General features: G+C 38.0%; 1 protein-coding gene across 25 annotated transcripts in view; it reads left to right on the top strand.

The window, feature by feature from the left end:
• The window catches only part of Kansl1l (KAT8 regulatory NSL complex subunit 1-like), a 105,866-nt gene that overhangs the window by 51,189 nt on the left and 38,304 nt on the right, over window positions 1-16,373 (top strand). For 22 of the 25 annotated variants that reach the window (XR_010055014.1, XR_010055015.1, XM_039084617.2 and 19 more), the window contains one exon: window positions 12,910-13,114. The exons of 1 other annotated variant lie outside the window; for it this stretch is intronic. Coding sequence is in view for 22 of the 24 variants with exons in the window: in XM_039084617.2 (XP_038940545.1) it covers window positions 12,910-13,114 (205 nt within the window). In the remaining 2 variants the exon portion in view is untranslated. Of the gene's footprint in view, window positions 1-301; window positions 12,850-12,909; window positions 13,115-16,373 lie in introns of those variants that run through there. 2 more of the 25 variants (XM_063268148.1, XM_063268155.1) reach the window with 2 other exon arrangements.

Raw genomic sequence — 16,373 nt, 5'->3', positions numbered from 1 at the left:
TTGCGCTTCCTAGGTAAGCGCTCTACCACTGAGCTAAATCCCCAGCCCCTGTTAATGTTTTTACATACTTATTTTTTGTCTTCTGTTTTGGATTTTATGTAAGCTTAAGAATAGTAGGGTTTCTTTGGTTTGTCTTATTGCGACTTTTGTTGTTTTAGTTTGAACACCTCAATCAGCAAGTGACATATTATGAATAGGAATTAACACTGAATGTTTGAAACATTTGTTGGTCATCTTTAGTCTAGGAAAAATACCTGAGATGATAAGCTTTGACCTAGGGTGTGTTTATCTTGGCTTGCAGTTTTAGAGGTTCACTGTCAGTTGGAGGCTGGCAATGAGGCAACACACCATGGCAAGCATATTTGGGAGAACAAAACAGCCTACTCATCAGGAACCAGGAAACAAAAAGGAAGACAAAGAGTCTGGGTTCTCAAGAACCCTTCTTAAGGCCATATCTCTTGCGACTCAAGAACCCCTCTTACTTTTAGAGGTTCTAGCTCCCCCTGCTCCCTCAATGCCAGCCTGTTTACCAGCATGTAGACAGTGGGTAGACTCAGGATGCAGACCATGCCAGTACGCTTTGTACTTTCTTACAGATAATTGACATAATTGAAAAGTGTTGGGGGTAGGCTATCGATATATCTCAGTTGATACAATGTAGCCTGTTTGAGGTTCTAGGTTCCTTTCCCAGTGTGAGATAAACTAACTGGATGTAGAGGTCACATTTGTTATTGTAGCACTGAGCAAGTTGGGGCAGGAGGATCAGGGTTATGATACTCCTCTGGGATGTAGTAGACCTTGTATCCAAATTTAAAAGAGAGAGAGAGAGAGAGAGAGAGAGAGAGAGAGAGAGAGAGAGAGAGAGAGAGAGAGAGAGAGAGAGAGAGAGAGATATTGAGAGATTGAGAGGTTGAGATTATTTTAATTCTGAAATAGTCACATCAGTATCCTGTGGCTCTCATGCCTACCTCCTTCAATTTTGCTTCCCATCTAGTTTGCCTCTGGATTAGAGCATACAAAAAGTGGTACTGGAGAGATGGCTCAGCAGTTACCAGAGCTTGCTGGCCTACCATGGGGATTAGGTTTCCTGATTCTAACACCCATGTGGAGTAGCTCATAAATGCCTGTGACTCATATACTTGAGATCCTTTTCTTCCCTCCGTAAGCATTCAAACACATATGTATACACACATATACATACTTCAAAAGAAAAATCTCAAAGAAAATGAGAAATTCAAAGCAGAAGAAATATCTATACCATAGTAAGAAATTCTAAAGAAAGAGAATGCTTCTCAAATGTGAGTAAGCAAGCTGGGCTGCAGACCTTGAAACCTCTTTTGGTTCATGGAGGCCTTCTGTGAGTTTTAGCTGCATTCTCTGTAGCTGAAGTTATATAAGGAATCTCACAAGTAAAGTATTCCAGTCACCTAAAAGTCTACTCATTCTAGCTTTACATCACATATCATAATTTTGCATATTATGGAAGAATTTTAAAAGTTTAGCCATTCTTTAGGATAATTTTTGGGGGTCAAATAAAGCTTACTATTTATGATATATTTTAAAACACTTTAGATCACTTTTATATGTACTTGATGACCTTTTCTCATGTTGTCTTCAAATTCACTGTTGCTTTCTGGGGACGGTATCTGTACATTTGTTACTCATTGATTCCTAACTCATTTATTTAAGGGCATCATCTGAGAGTAGCATAATTGTAATTATTGTTTTTACCTTTAATCATGGCACTAAGAACCAAATAAGTATGATTAAGTCTCCAAAAAAAATTGGAGCATTACATTCTGTCAATGAGGTGGTTATACATTTTTAGAACTGTTATTCTGAAATGAACATACGATGCTCTAAAGAGATCCTTGGATATTATCTCTGAGAACATAAATTTCTATCTGAAATAAGGTCCAAATTTTGTAGTTTATTTTTTATCTTAATGAGTTCCATAATGGGGTATGAAATTAAATCCTAGTGAATTATTGCCATACTGTTTATTTTCACTAATGGTAATTATCTCATGTAAATTCAACCATTCCTTCTAATTGTGTGTCATAATTTAAAAGCCAAGGTCTGTTGTCAAAACAATCACAATATAAAGTAATAATTTTACCATAGGAATGTTTTCAGTAGTCGTTTCTCAATTATAAGAGTGTTGTTTGATAGCAGTGTTTCCTGAGTCAGTGCTTTCTATAGAACGCTGATGGATAACAGTAATCACATTAGTGAGATGTATGATGCCAGTGGGGAAATAACCCTTCCCTGCTGTGTTCTTAGAGAGTAGTGCCAGTAGGAGTTATCTTCATTTGTAAAATGGCTTCTTTTCCTTTTCATTTCTAATGATGTAAGTGTAAAACATAACTTTATCCAGGGGAAATTACTGGTATACTATTAAAATTATGTCTAGAAATTATGTAATTATATGAGAATAGTTTTGTTTTACACCATTAATTGGCAAAATGAGAATAAAAAATTATTATACAGTGATTTCCTAGAAAAATATTTGAGGAATATACAGTAAAATGTTAATGAAAACAATACTTCATCTTAGAAGGCAAGGTTTGAAATGTCTTTTTTTTTTTTGTGGTGGTACATGTGGGTACCCATGTGTCCATGTGGCCAGGATGTCTATAGATGTCAGAGGACAACTCGGGTTGGCTTTCTGGTACCTCCCACCTTTTGAGAAAGGAATCTTTACTAGGTTGACCTAGTTTGCAAGGACAGGCCTGTGTTCTGTTGTCATGCTATTGCTGGGCTTATAGCATGTTACACCAAACTCCTCACAAGGTTTCTGAGCAATACAAACTCTTACTCTAATGCTTGTGAAGCTGGCTCCCTATTTCCTTAATCCCCCCTTTTCTTTGTGTGTATATTTCCAAATATTCTTTAAGATAGAAAACCCTAGTTTTTTCTGAGCACAGATAAGAAATAATGTTTGTCTGGCAATCACTGGCTTTCTACTCTGAGTATTTGTTTTGTTGTCATGCTTTTAAGATGTCCTTTTTTTTTTTTCATCTTTATTAACTTGAGTATTTCTTATTTACATTTCAATTGTTAGTCCCCTTCCCGGTTTCCAGGCCAACATCCCCCAACCCCTCCCCCTCCCATTCTCTGTGGGTGTTCCCCTCCCCATCCTCCCCCCATTACCGCCCTCCCCCCAAGAATCACGTTCGCTGGGGGTTCAGTCTTGGCAGGACCAAGGGCTTCCCCTTCCACTGGTGCTCTTACTAGGCTATTCATTGCTACATATGCAGTTTTTCTTTTTAATTATCTTTAATCTTTTTTTTTTATAGTCCAGTTGCTATCCTCCTCCTGGTCTGCCCTCCTACAGTTCCTCAGCCCATTTTTCCTTCCCCATCTCCAAGAGAATGTCCCCACCCCCCACTCTCCTACTCCCTATCCCACCCAGCCAGGTCTCTCTACTACCTGGGGCCACAAGTCTCTCTAGGATTAAGTGCATCTTTTCTTGATGAGGCCAAACCAGGCAATCCTCTGCTGTATATGTGTTGGGGGGGGCGGGAGGCGGGAGAGGCGGGGGAGCTTGTACCAGCTAGTATATGCTGCCTGGTTGGTGACACAGTGTCTGAGATATCCCAGCAGTCCTGGTTAGTTGAGACTGCTGGTCTTCTTAGGGGGTTAACCTCCTCCAGCATTTCCCTAATTCAGCCACAGGGGTCCCTAAGATTTCAGTCCATTGATTGGGTGTAATTAATTGCTTCTGTCTCCATCAGCTGCTTATTGGGCTTCTCTGCAGCTGTGCTAGGCTCCTGTCTGTAAGCACACCATAGTATCAGTAGTGACAGGCCTTGTAGCCTCCTCTTGAGATGGAGCCCAATTTGGGCCAGTCATTGGACCTCCTTTCCCTCAGTGTCCTCCATTTTTATCCCTGCAGTTCTTTTAGACAGGAACAATTCTGGATCACAGTTTTTGACTTCACCTGATGCCCAGTCTTTCTACTGGAGGTAGAGTCCACAAGTTCCCTCTCCCCACTGTTGGGTATTACATCTAAGGTCCCTCCCTTGAGTCCTCAGAGTTTCTCACCTACCAGGTCACTGATACATCCTAAAGGGTTGCATATTTCCATTCTGCTGGCCCTCAGGGCTTCACTCCTGTTCCCCCTCCAATACCTGATCTTGTTCTTTTCTCCTCTCCCTTTCCTTCCCAGCCAGGTCCTTCTCTCCCTCTGATCCCTCATGATGGCTTTCTTGAATGGACCTTGAATTCCTGATCTTTCCAAGACTTTTAACATGAAGGGGTGCTGAATTTTGTCAAATGTTTTCTCAGTGTCTAATGAGATGATCATATGTTTTTTTTTTTTTTTTTGAGTTTAGTTATGTAGTGGATTACATTGATAGATTTCTGTATATTGAACCATCCCTGCATTCCTGGAATGAAGCCTACTTGATCATGATGGATGATCATTTTGATGTGTTCTTGGATTTGGTTTGAGAGAATTTTACTGAGTACTTTTGCATTGATATTCATAAGGGAAATTGGTCTCAAGTTCTCTTTCTTTGTTGGGTCTTTATGTGGTTTAGGTATAAGTGTAATTGTGGCTAGATGAATTGGGTAGTGTTCCTTCTGTTTCTATTTTGTGGAATGGTTTGGACAGTATTGGTTATGAGGTCTTCTATGAAGGTAGGATAGAATTCTGCATTAAACCCTTCTGGTCCTGGGCTTTTTTTGGTCAGGAAACTTTCAATAACTGCTTCTATTTCTTTAGGAGTTATGGGACTATTTAGATGTTGTATCAGCTACTGATTTAAATTTGGTACCTGGTATCTGTCTAGAAAATTGTCCATTTCCTCCAGATTTTCCAGTTTTGTTGAATATAGGCTTTTGTAGTAGGATCTTAGGATTTTTTGAATTTCTTCAGATTCTGTTGTTATGTCTCCCTTTTCATTTCTGATTTTGTTGATTTGGATCCTGTCTCTGTTAGTCTGGCTAAGAGTTTATTTATCTTTTTGATTTTCTCAAAGAACCAGCTCCTGGTTTTGTATAGTTCTTTTTGTTTCCACTTGGTTGATTTCAGCCTGAGTTTGATTATTTCCTGCCTTCTACTCCTCTTGGGTGAATTTGCTTCTTTTTGTTCTAGAGCTTTTAAGTGTGCTGTCAAGCTGCTAATGTATGGTCTCTCTTGTTTCTTTTTGGAGCCACTGAGAGCTTTGAGTTTTCCACTTAGTACTGCATTCATCGTGTCCCATAAATTTGGGTATGTTGTGCCTTCATTTTCATTAAATTCTAAAACATATTTAATTTATTTCTTCCTTGACCAAATTATCATTGAGTGATGTTCAACTTCCATGTGTATGTCGGCTTTCTGTTGTTTTTGTTGTTATTGAAGACCAGCCTTAGTCTATGGTGATCTGATATGATGCATGGGATTATTTCTATCTTCTTGTATCTGTTGAGGCCTGTTTTATGACAGATTGTATGGTCAGTTTTGGAGAAGGTACCATGAGGTGCTAAGAAGAAGGTATATTCTTTTGTTTTAGGATGAAATGTTTTATAGCTATCTGTTAAATCCATTTGATTCATAGCTTGTTTGTTTCTCTGTGTTTCTTTTTCCCTGTTTCTGTTTCCCTAATTTGTCCATTGATGAGAGTGGGGTGTTGAAGTCTCCTTGTATTATTGTGTGAGTTGCAATTTGTGGCTTGAGTTAAACTGTATTAAAGTAAGGTTTCTTTTATGAATGTGGGTGCCCTTACATTTGGAACATAGATATTCAGGAGTGAGAGTTCATCTTGGTGGATTTTTCCATTGATGAATATGAAGTGTCCTTCCTTATCTTTTCTGAAAACTTTTGGTTGAAAGTCAAATTTATTCAATATTAGAATAGCTACTCTATCTTGTTTCTTGGGACCATTTGCTTAGAAAATTGTTTTCCAGCCTTTTACTTTGAGGTAGTGTCTGCTTTGACCCTGAAGTGTGTTTCCTGTATGCAGCAAAATGCTGGGTCCTCTTTACTTACCCATTCTGTTAGTCTATGTCTTTTTATTGGGGAATTGAGTCTCCAATTGATTTCAAGAGATATTAAGGAATAATGATTGTTGTTTCCTGCTATTTTTGTTATTAGAGGTAGAATTATGTTTGTGTGGCTCTCTTATTTTCTCCCAAGATGATTACTTTCTTGCTTTTTCCCTCCTTGTGTTGGAATTTCCAGCTATTATCCTTTGTAGGGCTGGATTGTGGAAAGATACTGTGTAAATTTGTTTTTTTCATGGTGTATCTTGGTTTCTCTATCTGTGGTAATTGAGTTTTCCTGGATATAATAACCTAGGCTGGCATTTGTGTCCTCTTAGGGTCTATATGACATCTGCCCAGGATCTTCTGGCTTTCATAGTCTCTGGTGAGAAGTCTGGTGTAATTCTGAGAGGTCTGCCTTTATATGTTACTTGACCTTTTTCCCTTAGTGCTTTTAATTTTTAATTTTTTTTTTTGCTTTGTGCATTTGTTGTTTTGACTATTATGTGTTGGGAGAAATTTCTTTTCTGGTCCAATCTATTTGGAGTTCTCTAGGCTTCTTGTATGTTCATTGGCATCTCTTTCTTTAGGTTGGGGATATTTTCTTCTATAATTTTGTCAAAGATATTACTGGCCCTGTAAGTTGGGAATCTTCCCTCTCATCTATACCTATTATCCTTAGGTTTGATCTTCTCATTGTGTCCTGGGTTCCTGGGTATTTTGTGTTAGGAGCTTTTTGTCTTGTAAATTTCTTTGATTGTTGTATCCATGTTTTCTATGGTATCTTCTGCCCCTGAGATTCTCTCTTCTACATCTTGTATTCTGTTGGTGGTGCTTGCATCTATGACTCCTGATCTCTTTCCTAAGTTTTCTATCTCCAGGGTTGTCTGCCTTTGTGATTTCTTTATTGTTTCTATTTCCATTTTATCCTTTACCTGTTTGGTTGTGTTTTCCTGTAATTCTTTAAGGGATTTTTGTATATCCTCTTTAAGGGTCCTATGTTGTCCTGTATTTCTTTAAGGGCATTATTTATTTCCTTTTTAAAGTCCTCTATCATCATCATGAGATGTGATTTTAAATCCATTTGTTGCTTTTCCATTGTGTTTTGATATCCAGTATTTTCTTTGTTGGGAGAACTGGGCTCTTATGATGCCAAGTAGTCTTGGTTTCTGTTGCTTAGCTTCTTGTCCTTGCTCCTCGCCTTCTGATTGTCTCTGCTGTTAGCTGGCCTTGCTGTCTCTGACAGTTGCTTTACCGTCCTGTAAAGCCTGTGTGTCAGCACTCCTGAAGACCAGCTTTCTTCTAGCAGGATCTGGTACAGAGAGCTGTGTCACCAGGGTTAGCTTTGGGCACAGGCAGAAACCAGAAGGATCCTGTTCCAGACTGTTCCTCGGTTGGTTCCTGTGTCTAGAGGTCTCCAGGTGGTTCTTCTGCTCTCAGGTGTGTCAGCGCTCCTGGTGACTGGCTTTCAGCTTTGGATGCATGCAGAGACATGTTGGTTCCTGTGTCTGGAGGTCTCCAGGCGGGTTCCTCTTGGGCTAGGGATGTGAGCAGCAGTGGTGGTCTCCCCTGAGCTATCAGGATTGTCCACACTAATGAAAGTCCAGCTTCCTTCCCCATGGGATTTGGGTACAGAGAGCTGTGGGCTCCAGGAACAGGCAGAAATCAGAAGGCAATGTCCTTGTTCTTAATAGCTGAGTAATATTTCATTGTATAAATGAACCACATTTTCTGTATCCATTCTTCCATTGTGGGACATTTGGGTTGTTTCCAGATATGGCTATCACACATAAGGCTACTATGGAAATAGTGGAGCACGTGCCCCCGTGGCATGGTGGGGTATCTTTTGGGTATATGACTAAGAGTAGTATATCTGGGTGTTTGGATAGATCTTTTTCCAGTTTTCTGAAGAACCTCCAGACTGATTTCCAGAGTGGTTGTACCAGTTTGCAAGCCCACCAGCAATGAAGAATTGTTCCTTTCTCCACATACTCACCAGCATGTATTGTCACCTGAGTTTTTTATCTTAGTCATTCTGACTGGTGTAAGGTAGAATCTCAGAGTTTTTTTTTTTTTATTTGCATTTCCCTGATTATTAAGGACTTTGAACATTTCTTTAAGTGCTTCTCAGCCATTTGAGAGTACTCTGTTGTGAATTCTACACTCATTTTTCTTTGACTGGGCTGTTTTGGTTTTTTTAAGGTTAGCTTCTTGAGTTCTTTATATATTTTGGGTATTAGCCCTCTTTCAGATGTGGGGTTCATGAAGATTTTTCTCAACCTGTAGGTTGCTGATTTGTCCTATTGACTATTATGTCCTTTGCCTTACAGAAGCTTTTCAGTTTCATGAGGTCCCATTTATCAATTTTTGATCTTAGACCCTGAGCCATTGGAGTTGTTTAGGAAATTTCTCCCTCCCCATGCCAATGAATTCAAGGCTCTTTTCTACTTTCTCTTCTATTACATTCAGTGTATAAAGCTCAAGTCCAAGTGGTTTAAGACATACTCTTTAGGCAAGCAATGTAGTGCATGCCTGTTGTTCCTCACCATGGGGAATAGTAAGTTTGAGGCCAGCTTTGGTTTATATAGTAAAAGCTTTTCTCACAAACAACTACAAAAAGAAATAAAAGGTCTCATTTGAAGGTAATATTCAGGGAGAAATAACTATAATAATCTGTTTCTTTTTTTCTCCATGGAACATAGAAATCCACCTATTTCTAGAATTAATTATCTCAATGTTTTGCTAACTCTGCTAAATTATTTCTGACATGATTGTTCACTCCAGAAATATTTTAGGTGGAGACTGCTATTTTAACACTAAACAGTTTTGAATATTTCTGTGATACTCTTTATTATATTTTGGTACCTTGTTCTTGAGTTTCTGAACCTTCTAACTCTACTTCTCAAATACACAGCATAATTTATTATTGTCATGAAGTTCCTAGTCACATTCAACTTTTCATTCTTAAGATAATCTGGTTTTTTAAAATTTATTCATTTTTATTTTTACACACAAGATTTTATTTCCTTCCTGGTCCACCCTCTGACTATTCCACATTCCATACCTCTTCTCAGATCCCCCTAATCTCCCCGAGGATATCCCTACCCCACCTCCACCGCCAGACCTCTAAATTCCCTGGGGCCTCCAGTCTCTTGAAGGTTAGATGCATCTTTTGCTGTAGTATGTATTGGGGGCCTCATATCAGCTGGCGTATGCTGTGTCTGGTTGGTGATCCAGTGTCTGAGAGATCTCAGGGTCCAAGTTAATTGAGAGTGCTCGTCCTCTTATAGGGTTGCCCTCTTCGTCAGCTTCCTCCAGCTAAATAGCTTTTTACTGATTTGTGAGTTTGATATCATGCACCCCAGTGCTATTCATCTCTGTTCCCTCATATCTTCCCTCTGCCCTTGTAACCTCCTCCCCCAAGTAAAAACAACACACACAAAACAACACAAAGTATTGAAAACATCTTGTGGAAGCTGTAGTATTACAGCGTGTCCCACAGAATCTCCCTCTATCTAAACATCTGCACTTTCAAATGTTGTTTGTAATGAGACGCTGGTCCAGTTCTAGGTGTCTGGCTCTTGCCCTGCTGCAGATAAGTGAGAGCAGGAACATTAGCCAGCTCAGCTACCGGCCAGGCTAGGACTGAGTTTGCCCACCCTAAAGTCTACATCATGTGTAAACTGTTGTGGCACATGAAAGGACTAGTCCTGTAGATCCACACTGCAGGATCTCCATGACACTGGGCAACAGCAGTATAACTGGGAGGAGTCCTGGTGAGGAGCCACTATTAAGTTAATCTTTTCATGATTAATTTCTCAGGATAGTTAAGTCTCCTAAGTCGTTTTTTCTCAGTAGCCATGTTTAAAAATGTTTGAAACCATAATACAAAATTAAAAGAGGGAGAGTTTATTTATTTTGTATTGTGTCTTACACGTGTTGTAACTGATAAACATCCTAGGCTCTTCCTCTTCCCCCTTTTCATTTTTTTAAGACGGGTTTCTCTGTGTAGTTTTGGCTGGCTATCCTGGAACTCACTCTGGAGACCAGGTTGGCCTTGAACTCAGAGAGTCTGCCTCTACCTCCCAAGTGTGAATACCACTACGTTTTTTTTTTTTTTGTTTTTTTTTTTTTTTTGTTTTTTTTTTTTTTACTTTTTAAACTTCTGGAACTAGATCAAGTGTTTGATAGTCTTGACATCTCAATTATTTAACTAAAAAGCCACTTATTGGGCTTTATACTTAAAAATAATTGTCTGTACTTTTTATATTTTAATGTAGGGTCTTATTAAGTTGTCTAGGCTGGTCTTTTGCTTATTCTATATTCCAGGCAGGCCTAAACTTATAGTTCAGTTCATTGCCGAGGCTTCTTGAGTACCTAGCATTACTAACCTGTGTCATTTGAGACTGGCAAAAGAATGTAGGTGACAGTTTTTCTGTTATTACTAATTGCTATGGATATCACTGAAATATTTGTATTAGTTACCATTTTCCCTTTTTAATTCTTGTTTTTGTTTCCATTGATATAGACTATCCAGGTTTCTTTGTAACTTTTGTTTTCCGATTACTTGTACAAGCATTCTTGATTTTTTTGTTTCACTCACTCTAGAAGAATATTTTTATGGTAGTTGTAATATGATTCAAAAGCAATAATGCTGTTGTAGAAAACAGTATCTTTTGTGTAGGTATGTGTGTGAGTATGAATGTATTGGGGTATGATATACGTTCTTGTTTTATGTTCCTGCATGTAGTGTTGGGTGTCTTCCTCAAGCACTTCTCACGAACCTGAAGTGAATCCATTCTGCTGAGTTCTAGGTTCCATCTAATCCTGTCCCCAGCCTCACTGTTGAGGCTATGCATAAAACACAGTAGCACAGTACTGCTGTGCTTGGGTTTTACAACGGCTCTAGGGACCCAAACTCAGGTTCTTGTGCTTCCACAACAGGTTCTAGCTCACAGAAGAACCACATGCCAAACAGCATTATTAGAACTTATATATCAACTGCTAACATCACATATAGTTATTTCATAGTATTGTTATTTCCAAGTGGAGGTTATGGATATATCAAAGATAAAAGGACCATGGAGACCTGTACTCAATGTTTCCAGGTGCTTATCACCATTAAAGAAATAGTAAGGAATTTGGAGCAAATTTGTTACAAGGCTGAGTTGCATGGTAAAGCAGTAATAGCTGGCGTCTCAGGAAGTATATCTCGGGGCTAAGAGCACTGACTGCTCTTCAGAGGTCCTGAGTTCAATTCCCAGCAACCACATGGTGGCTCACAACCATCTGTAATGGATCTGATATCCTCTTCCAATGTGTCTGAAGACAGCTACAGTGTACCCCATATATAAAATAAATAAATCTTTAAGAAGTATATCTCATATCTCCAATAGCTCCTCCTATGCCAAAACTTAAAATGAACGGAGGAGTCTTAGTGAGTTAGGGTAGAGGAAAGAAAGGAATCCAAGGAAGTTGTATGTGCATGTGTATCCTGGAGTAGGGTTAACCCAGCTTTTCTGTCCTTTATGTGGTTCTTTAGATGTAGTATTATGTCAGATATGTGATAGAAGCAAGCCAATTTGCAAGGCTAATGATATGGAGATGCAATTATAAGGAAGCAAAGGACAGTTTGCAGTTGTCCCAGCAGTTGTTGAATGGTCAGCTAATGCTCTGCCATAACCCACTACAACTGTATCACCCTTTATTTACCCAGTAGGCAGTTCGCCACTTTATTCAGTCTACCTAGCCCATCTCCAACTCGCTTGTTAATGTTAGACTGTTAAGTCACCTGTGTTGATCTGCATACATTGAAATTGGAACATGTTGTATGTGAAAAGCTTACTTTATATTAGTACATAAATATATTACTATATATTCCATATTACGATATTATTATAATATATAGTATGCAATATAAGTGAAGTTAAATGTGTCAACATAAAACTGCACTCCAAAATTCCTAATACCTTTAAACAGATTCAGGTTGCCCTGAATGATATATTCCACTGTGGAAACACTTTCAAAAACTTTTATAAACAAACTCCTACATCAAAGAACCTCTACCATGTACAGGATTGGAGATTCTGGTAGGCCAGTCACAGCAACGTAAGGGTGGCTGCTGCATGTTTTCAGGTGCTGTCCCTTGACCTTTTTTTTTTTTTTTGCATTGGTAGACCCCTGTAGTCTGGCAAAAACTTAGTTATTAATATATTCCAGAAGTTTTTTTTTTTTTACTGCTATTCAAATCAAACCAGATCAGATTTAGAGATGGGTAACAAATGGCCGTTAAGGGACTAAAGATACACCACCATAATTTTCTCTTGATCTTTAACATTCCAACATAATTATGAAGTTGTAACCTGTCAGTCAGTTTGTAAAATCTCCAGAAACTTCAGTTCACAAAACCTTAAATATAGTGTTAAAATTCATATAAAGTGTAATTATGAAACTATTTTCCATGTATAGCTTCTTTCACTTTACAGTTGTTATGTCTGTATGTAAACTGTAATAGCATAAGCTGTATGTGAACTCACTGAGACTTGGTGTGTGGAAAACGTACTTATTTAGATGCAAGGATGAGTCCTTGGTACTTTTAAGCCTTTGTTTTTGATGTACTTCTCCCACATGCAAAAAGAAATTGGCATAAATTGTTAAAACTGTGTTGGATGTGAATTATTGATTTATAAGGATCATTGATTTTATACTAAGCAAAGTTTTAGTTTTGAAGATGTATATTTTGCAGCAGAAAATTCAAATTATTTCTATATTTTTACTATGTAATTATCCATTAATGTCAATTATTTTAACTATTGTTATCGTAAAATTGGCTAAAACTGAACCCTCTTGTATCATAATAAACCATAAAATTTACATTTAGCTTTCTGTGTTTTGTTCATTTTATTTTACCCCCATCTCCAATTATTTCGTACATTTCAGTGCTTCAGAGAATTTAGATGAGCTCTCTTCCTCCAGTAGCTGGTTACTTAATCAGAAGCACAGTAAGAAAAGGAGAAAAGACAGGACAAGATTGAAATCTCCATCCTTGGCTATCATGAGTACAGCTGCCCGAACAAGGCCCCTTCAAAGTTTCCATAAAAGAAAACTCTACAGATTGAGTCCCACTTTTTACTGGACTCCTGAGGTAAGGCTGCATTTGGGAAATCACGAACAAAGATTTCACTACCAGTATTTTTTTAGTACAACTGGATATGAGTTATCATAGATATTTAGAATAATTACATAGACTGATACAGTTTATAAATTAGATAATAACAGATACTGATAATAAAATTAGGATTTACTTTTTTTAAAAACAGCAGTATTCTGAAATTTCTCTTATTCTATTTTTTAAAAAAATAATTGTTTTCTTTGCTGCTGGAGATTTAACATGGCCCCCTGCATGCTAAACTTGCATTCTATACTGAGGTATAAACTGCACCCCTGACTTAAAAACAAACAAACAAATGTATGTTGCTGTTTTGTAAGTAAATTAAAGTATGCTTCTGTTTTGTAAGTAAATTAAAGTAATTTTTTAAGAAAATTAAATGTCAAAGTGATTTCTAAAATATACAGGTAAGGGTAATACTGAAATGTACTATATATCTGTATTAGAAATATTTGCACAGGTGAATAAAAGGTATAAGGTTAGTGTGGATTACCAAAACCACAGAGGCATTAGAAAAATATATGGAGTCCTCTGTCCTCTTAGAGTATTTAGGAGCTAGCTTGAATAAGCTTCTGGCCATATCTGTGAATATTTGAGTATCAAAATACATAATTTCCCTTCTCCTCTCCTCTCCTGTCCTCTCCTGTCCTCTCCTGTCCTGTCCTCTCCTTATCCTTTTCCCCTCCCTCCCTTCCTTCCTCCCCCCTACTCTTCCTTTCTTTTTCTGCTTTTGTTGTTTTCTTCCCAGATTCCTCCCTTCCCTTCCTCCTCCTTTTCCCTTCTGAGACAGGGTCGTATGTATACCATGTTGGCCTTAATGTATGGTGTTAGTAAACTAAGCATGATTGAACTGCTCCTCCTGTTTCCACCTCTGGAGTGCTCTGCTGGATGTTGAACCCAAGCTTTATGAATGCTATGTAAGAGTGTTTGGTAAGCATTCATAAAGCCCCAAGGTTTGAGGCAGGAGTTCATAGAACTGGGTATATTGACATATACCTGTAATCTCGACATTTGGGAAGTAGAGGCAAGGGATGAAAAGTTCAGCGTCATCCTGGGTCACACAGTGAGCTCCAAGTCATTATGGCGTAGATAGACAGTGTCTCACAGCAGAACAGCACAAGACAACACAAAACAAAAGGACATGCACCTTGATTTCACATTGATGACACATAGAAAATATAGACTGGCAGGTACATAGTGCAGGGTGTTATTAATACAGAATGGATGATAAAACAAAGAATGACTGGCAAGAATAGTGAGTGGTTGATAATCCTGGGATCAGAGTTGAGGAGACTGTAGAATAGGATATCTGTGTAGACTTAAAAATACAACATCCATTCTTGCCTGTTGTCAGAGGTTTATACATTATTTTAGACAATCAGAAAATATTTCACCCAAGTTATAAAAGCCAGAGTTGCCTATTAGAAAGATACAGTATTATCCAGGGGTGTATAATTCCAACTTAAACATGAGTATTGTTTAGACAAACTAAGAAAGAACTGGCTTGGTGTACTTAAAAGTTCTTAAATCCATGTCATTCAGAATTGTTCTTGATTGTAATATTGAGAAATATGACAAAAAATTAAGGTGTGATCCAGAACAGAATATTGTCAGAGGGGACAGTATTCTTGGAACAATGAGACAACTGAAATCATAAAAATACTTATCAGGTTGGGGATATAGCTCAGTGGTAGAACATCTGCCTACCATCCATAAACTACATTCTGTTTTTGTCCCCAGCATTGCAGCAAATAAACAAAAGTCAGAGTTGGATTTTCTGAATAACTGTTTTCTTATTATGTAAGAAAAACTCTAGGAAGCACCCACTGAAATACTAAAGGGTAGTGACTAACAAGTTAACTCCTGTGGATCTAGAATGGTATCAGTTCTGTGTCACCCTTTGGAGAACTGAGGGTACCAATCTGTAAGTACATTTCTATCCTGGCTGATGCTAGGCAGTGCATTGAGGAGGACCAATGCAATGAAGCGGGCACTCAAAATGTAAATAAGAAATACTCAAGTTAAAAAAAAAAAGAGTTCTTCTTTAGTCAACAGGATGTAGGAAGTACTTAGGTAATCATCAGTTCTGTTTGATTGCTAGATATTAAAAGACATTTTCAGGAATTATGGTTTCAGTTCCAGTATACAAAGATAGTAGACAGTATCACTCCTATCTTTAGATTAAAACAGTAAGCAACTTAAAATTAAAATCTAGTTCCTTTTCATGGATCTATCAGAGATTTGAGATTATCAGGCTAATTGCTACTCTGAACTATTGAGAGACAGGAAAATCAGAGTCACAGCCAAATTCAGACGCAGAAGCCATATGGTACACAAATAATGTACACTAGTAATGGTCCAGTCTTGAGTGAACCTCCATTTCTGCCTGGACTCGCCCATTTTAAAGCTTCAAGATGAGAGGGGATGGCTAATGGCTCTATCAGGTAAGGGGGAAGACAATGTCAAAGGCTTAGGCATTATCTGTAACAAGGATTCTTCAGGGAAAAGAGAACTTCTTTCCTATTTTTATTATGAGTAATCTCTCACTGAAGAGAAGTGGATGTGTTTGTGTTTAAATAGGAAACACTGGTTAAATTCATAGCTTAAGGATGTAAGTTTTTAGTAAAAGATGCAATTCAATTCAATCAGAAGATTAAGAACACTTCCTTTTTCACACACTTTACTACCAAGCGAAAGAACTCCAGTACAAGAACAGGTACAGCTTTTGACCAAGGAGGAATCTGAAGGGATCTAGAAGAGAACCAGGAATTGGAAAACTTAGACTGTTAAAAAGACAACCCAGAAGTATCTAAATCGAAGTAGGGAGGAAATATTGAAGGTTATATTGCTTTTCTATTTCTTCTTCTTTTTTTTTTTCTTCTGGAGCTGAGGACCGAACCCAGGGCCTTGCGCTTGCTAGGCAAGCGCTCTACCACTGAGCTAAATCCCCAACCCTTTTCTATTTCTTCTTTTTAATTGTTTATTTTTCTTGGTTTTGTTCTGCTCAGCCTGATCTTGTGATTGCTTTGTTCCTCCCTCTGTTATAGTCTTGATGATTTTACTATTCTCTTTCCTCATTCTCTCTCTTACTCCTTTCCAAACTCTCCAATTTTTCTACTTACTATTAGTACTAGCTTTGGCATTAATAACTTAAACTCCCCTCTTTTACAATTACAATGTAAGACTGTTTATAACCTTATTAAGGATGTAGGTTAAGTAGGCATTTGCACTTTAC

The sequence above is a fragment of the Rattus norvegicus genome, chromosome 9 (genome assembly GCF_036323735.1).
Source record: "Rattus norvegicus strain BN/NHsdMcwi chromosome 9, GRCr8, whole genome shotgun sequence".
In the NCBI taxonomy this organism is placed as follows: Eukaryota; Metazoa; Chordata; class Mammalia; order Rodentia; family Muridae; genus Rattus; species Rattus norvegicus.
The sequence above is the reverse complement of the archived record's forward strand: the minus strand, read 5'-3'. Positions and strand labels throughout refer to the sequence as shown.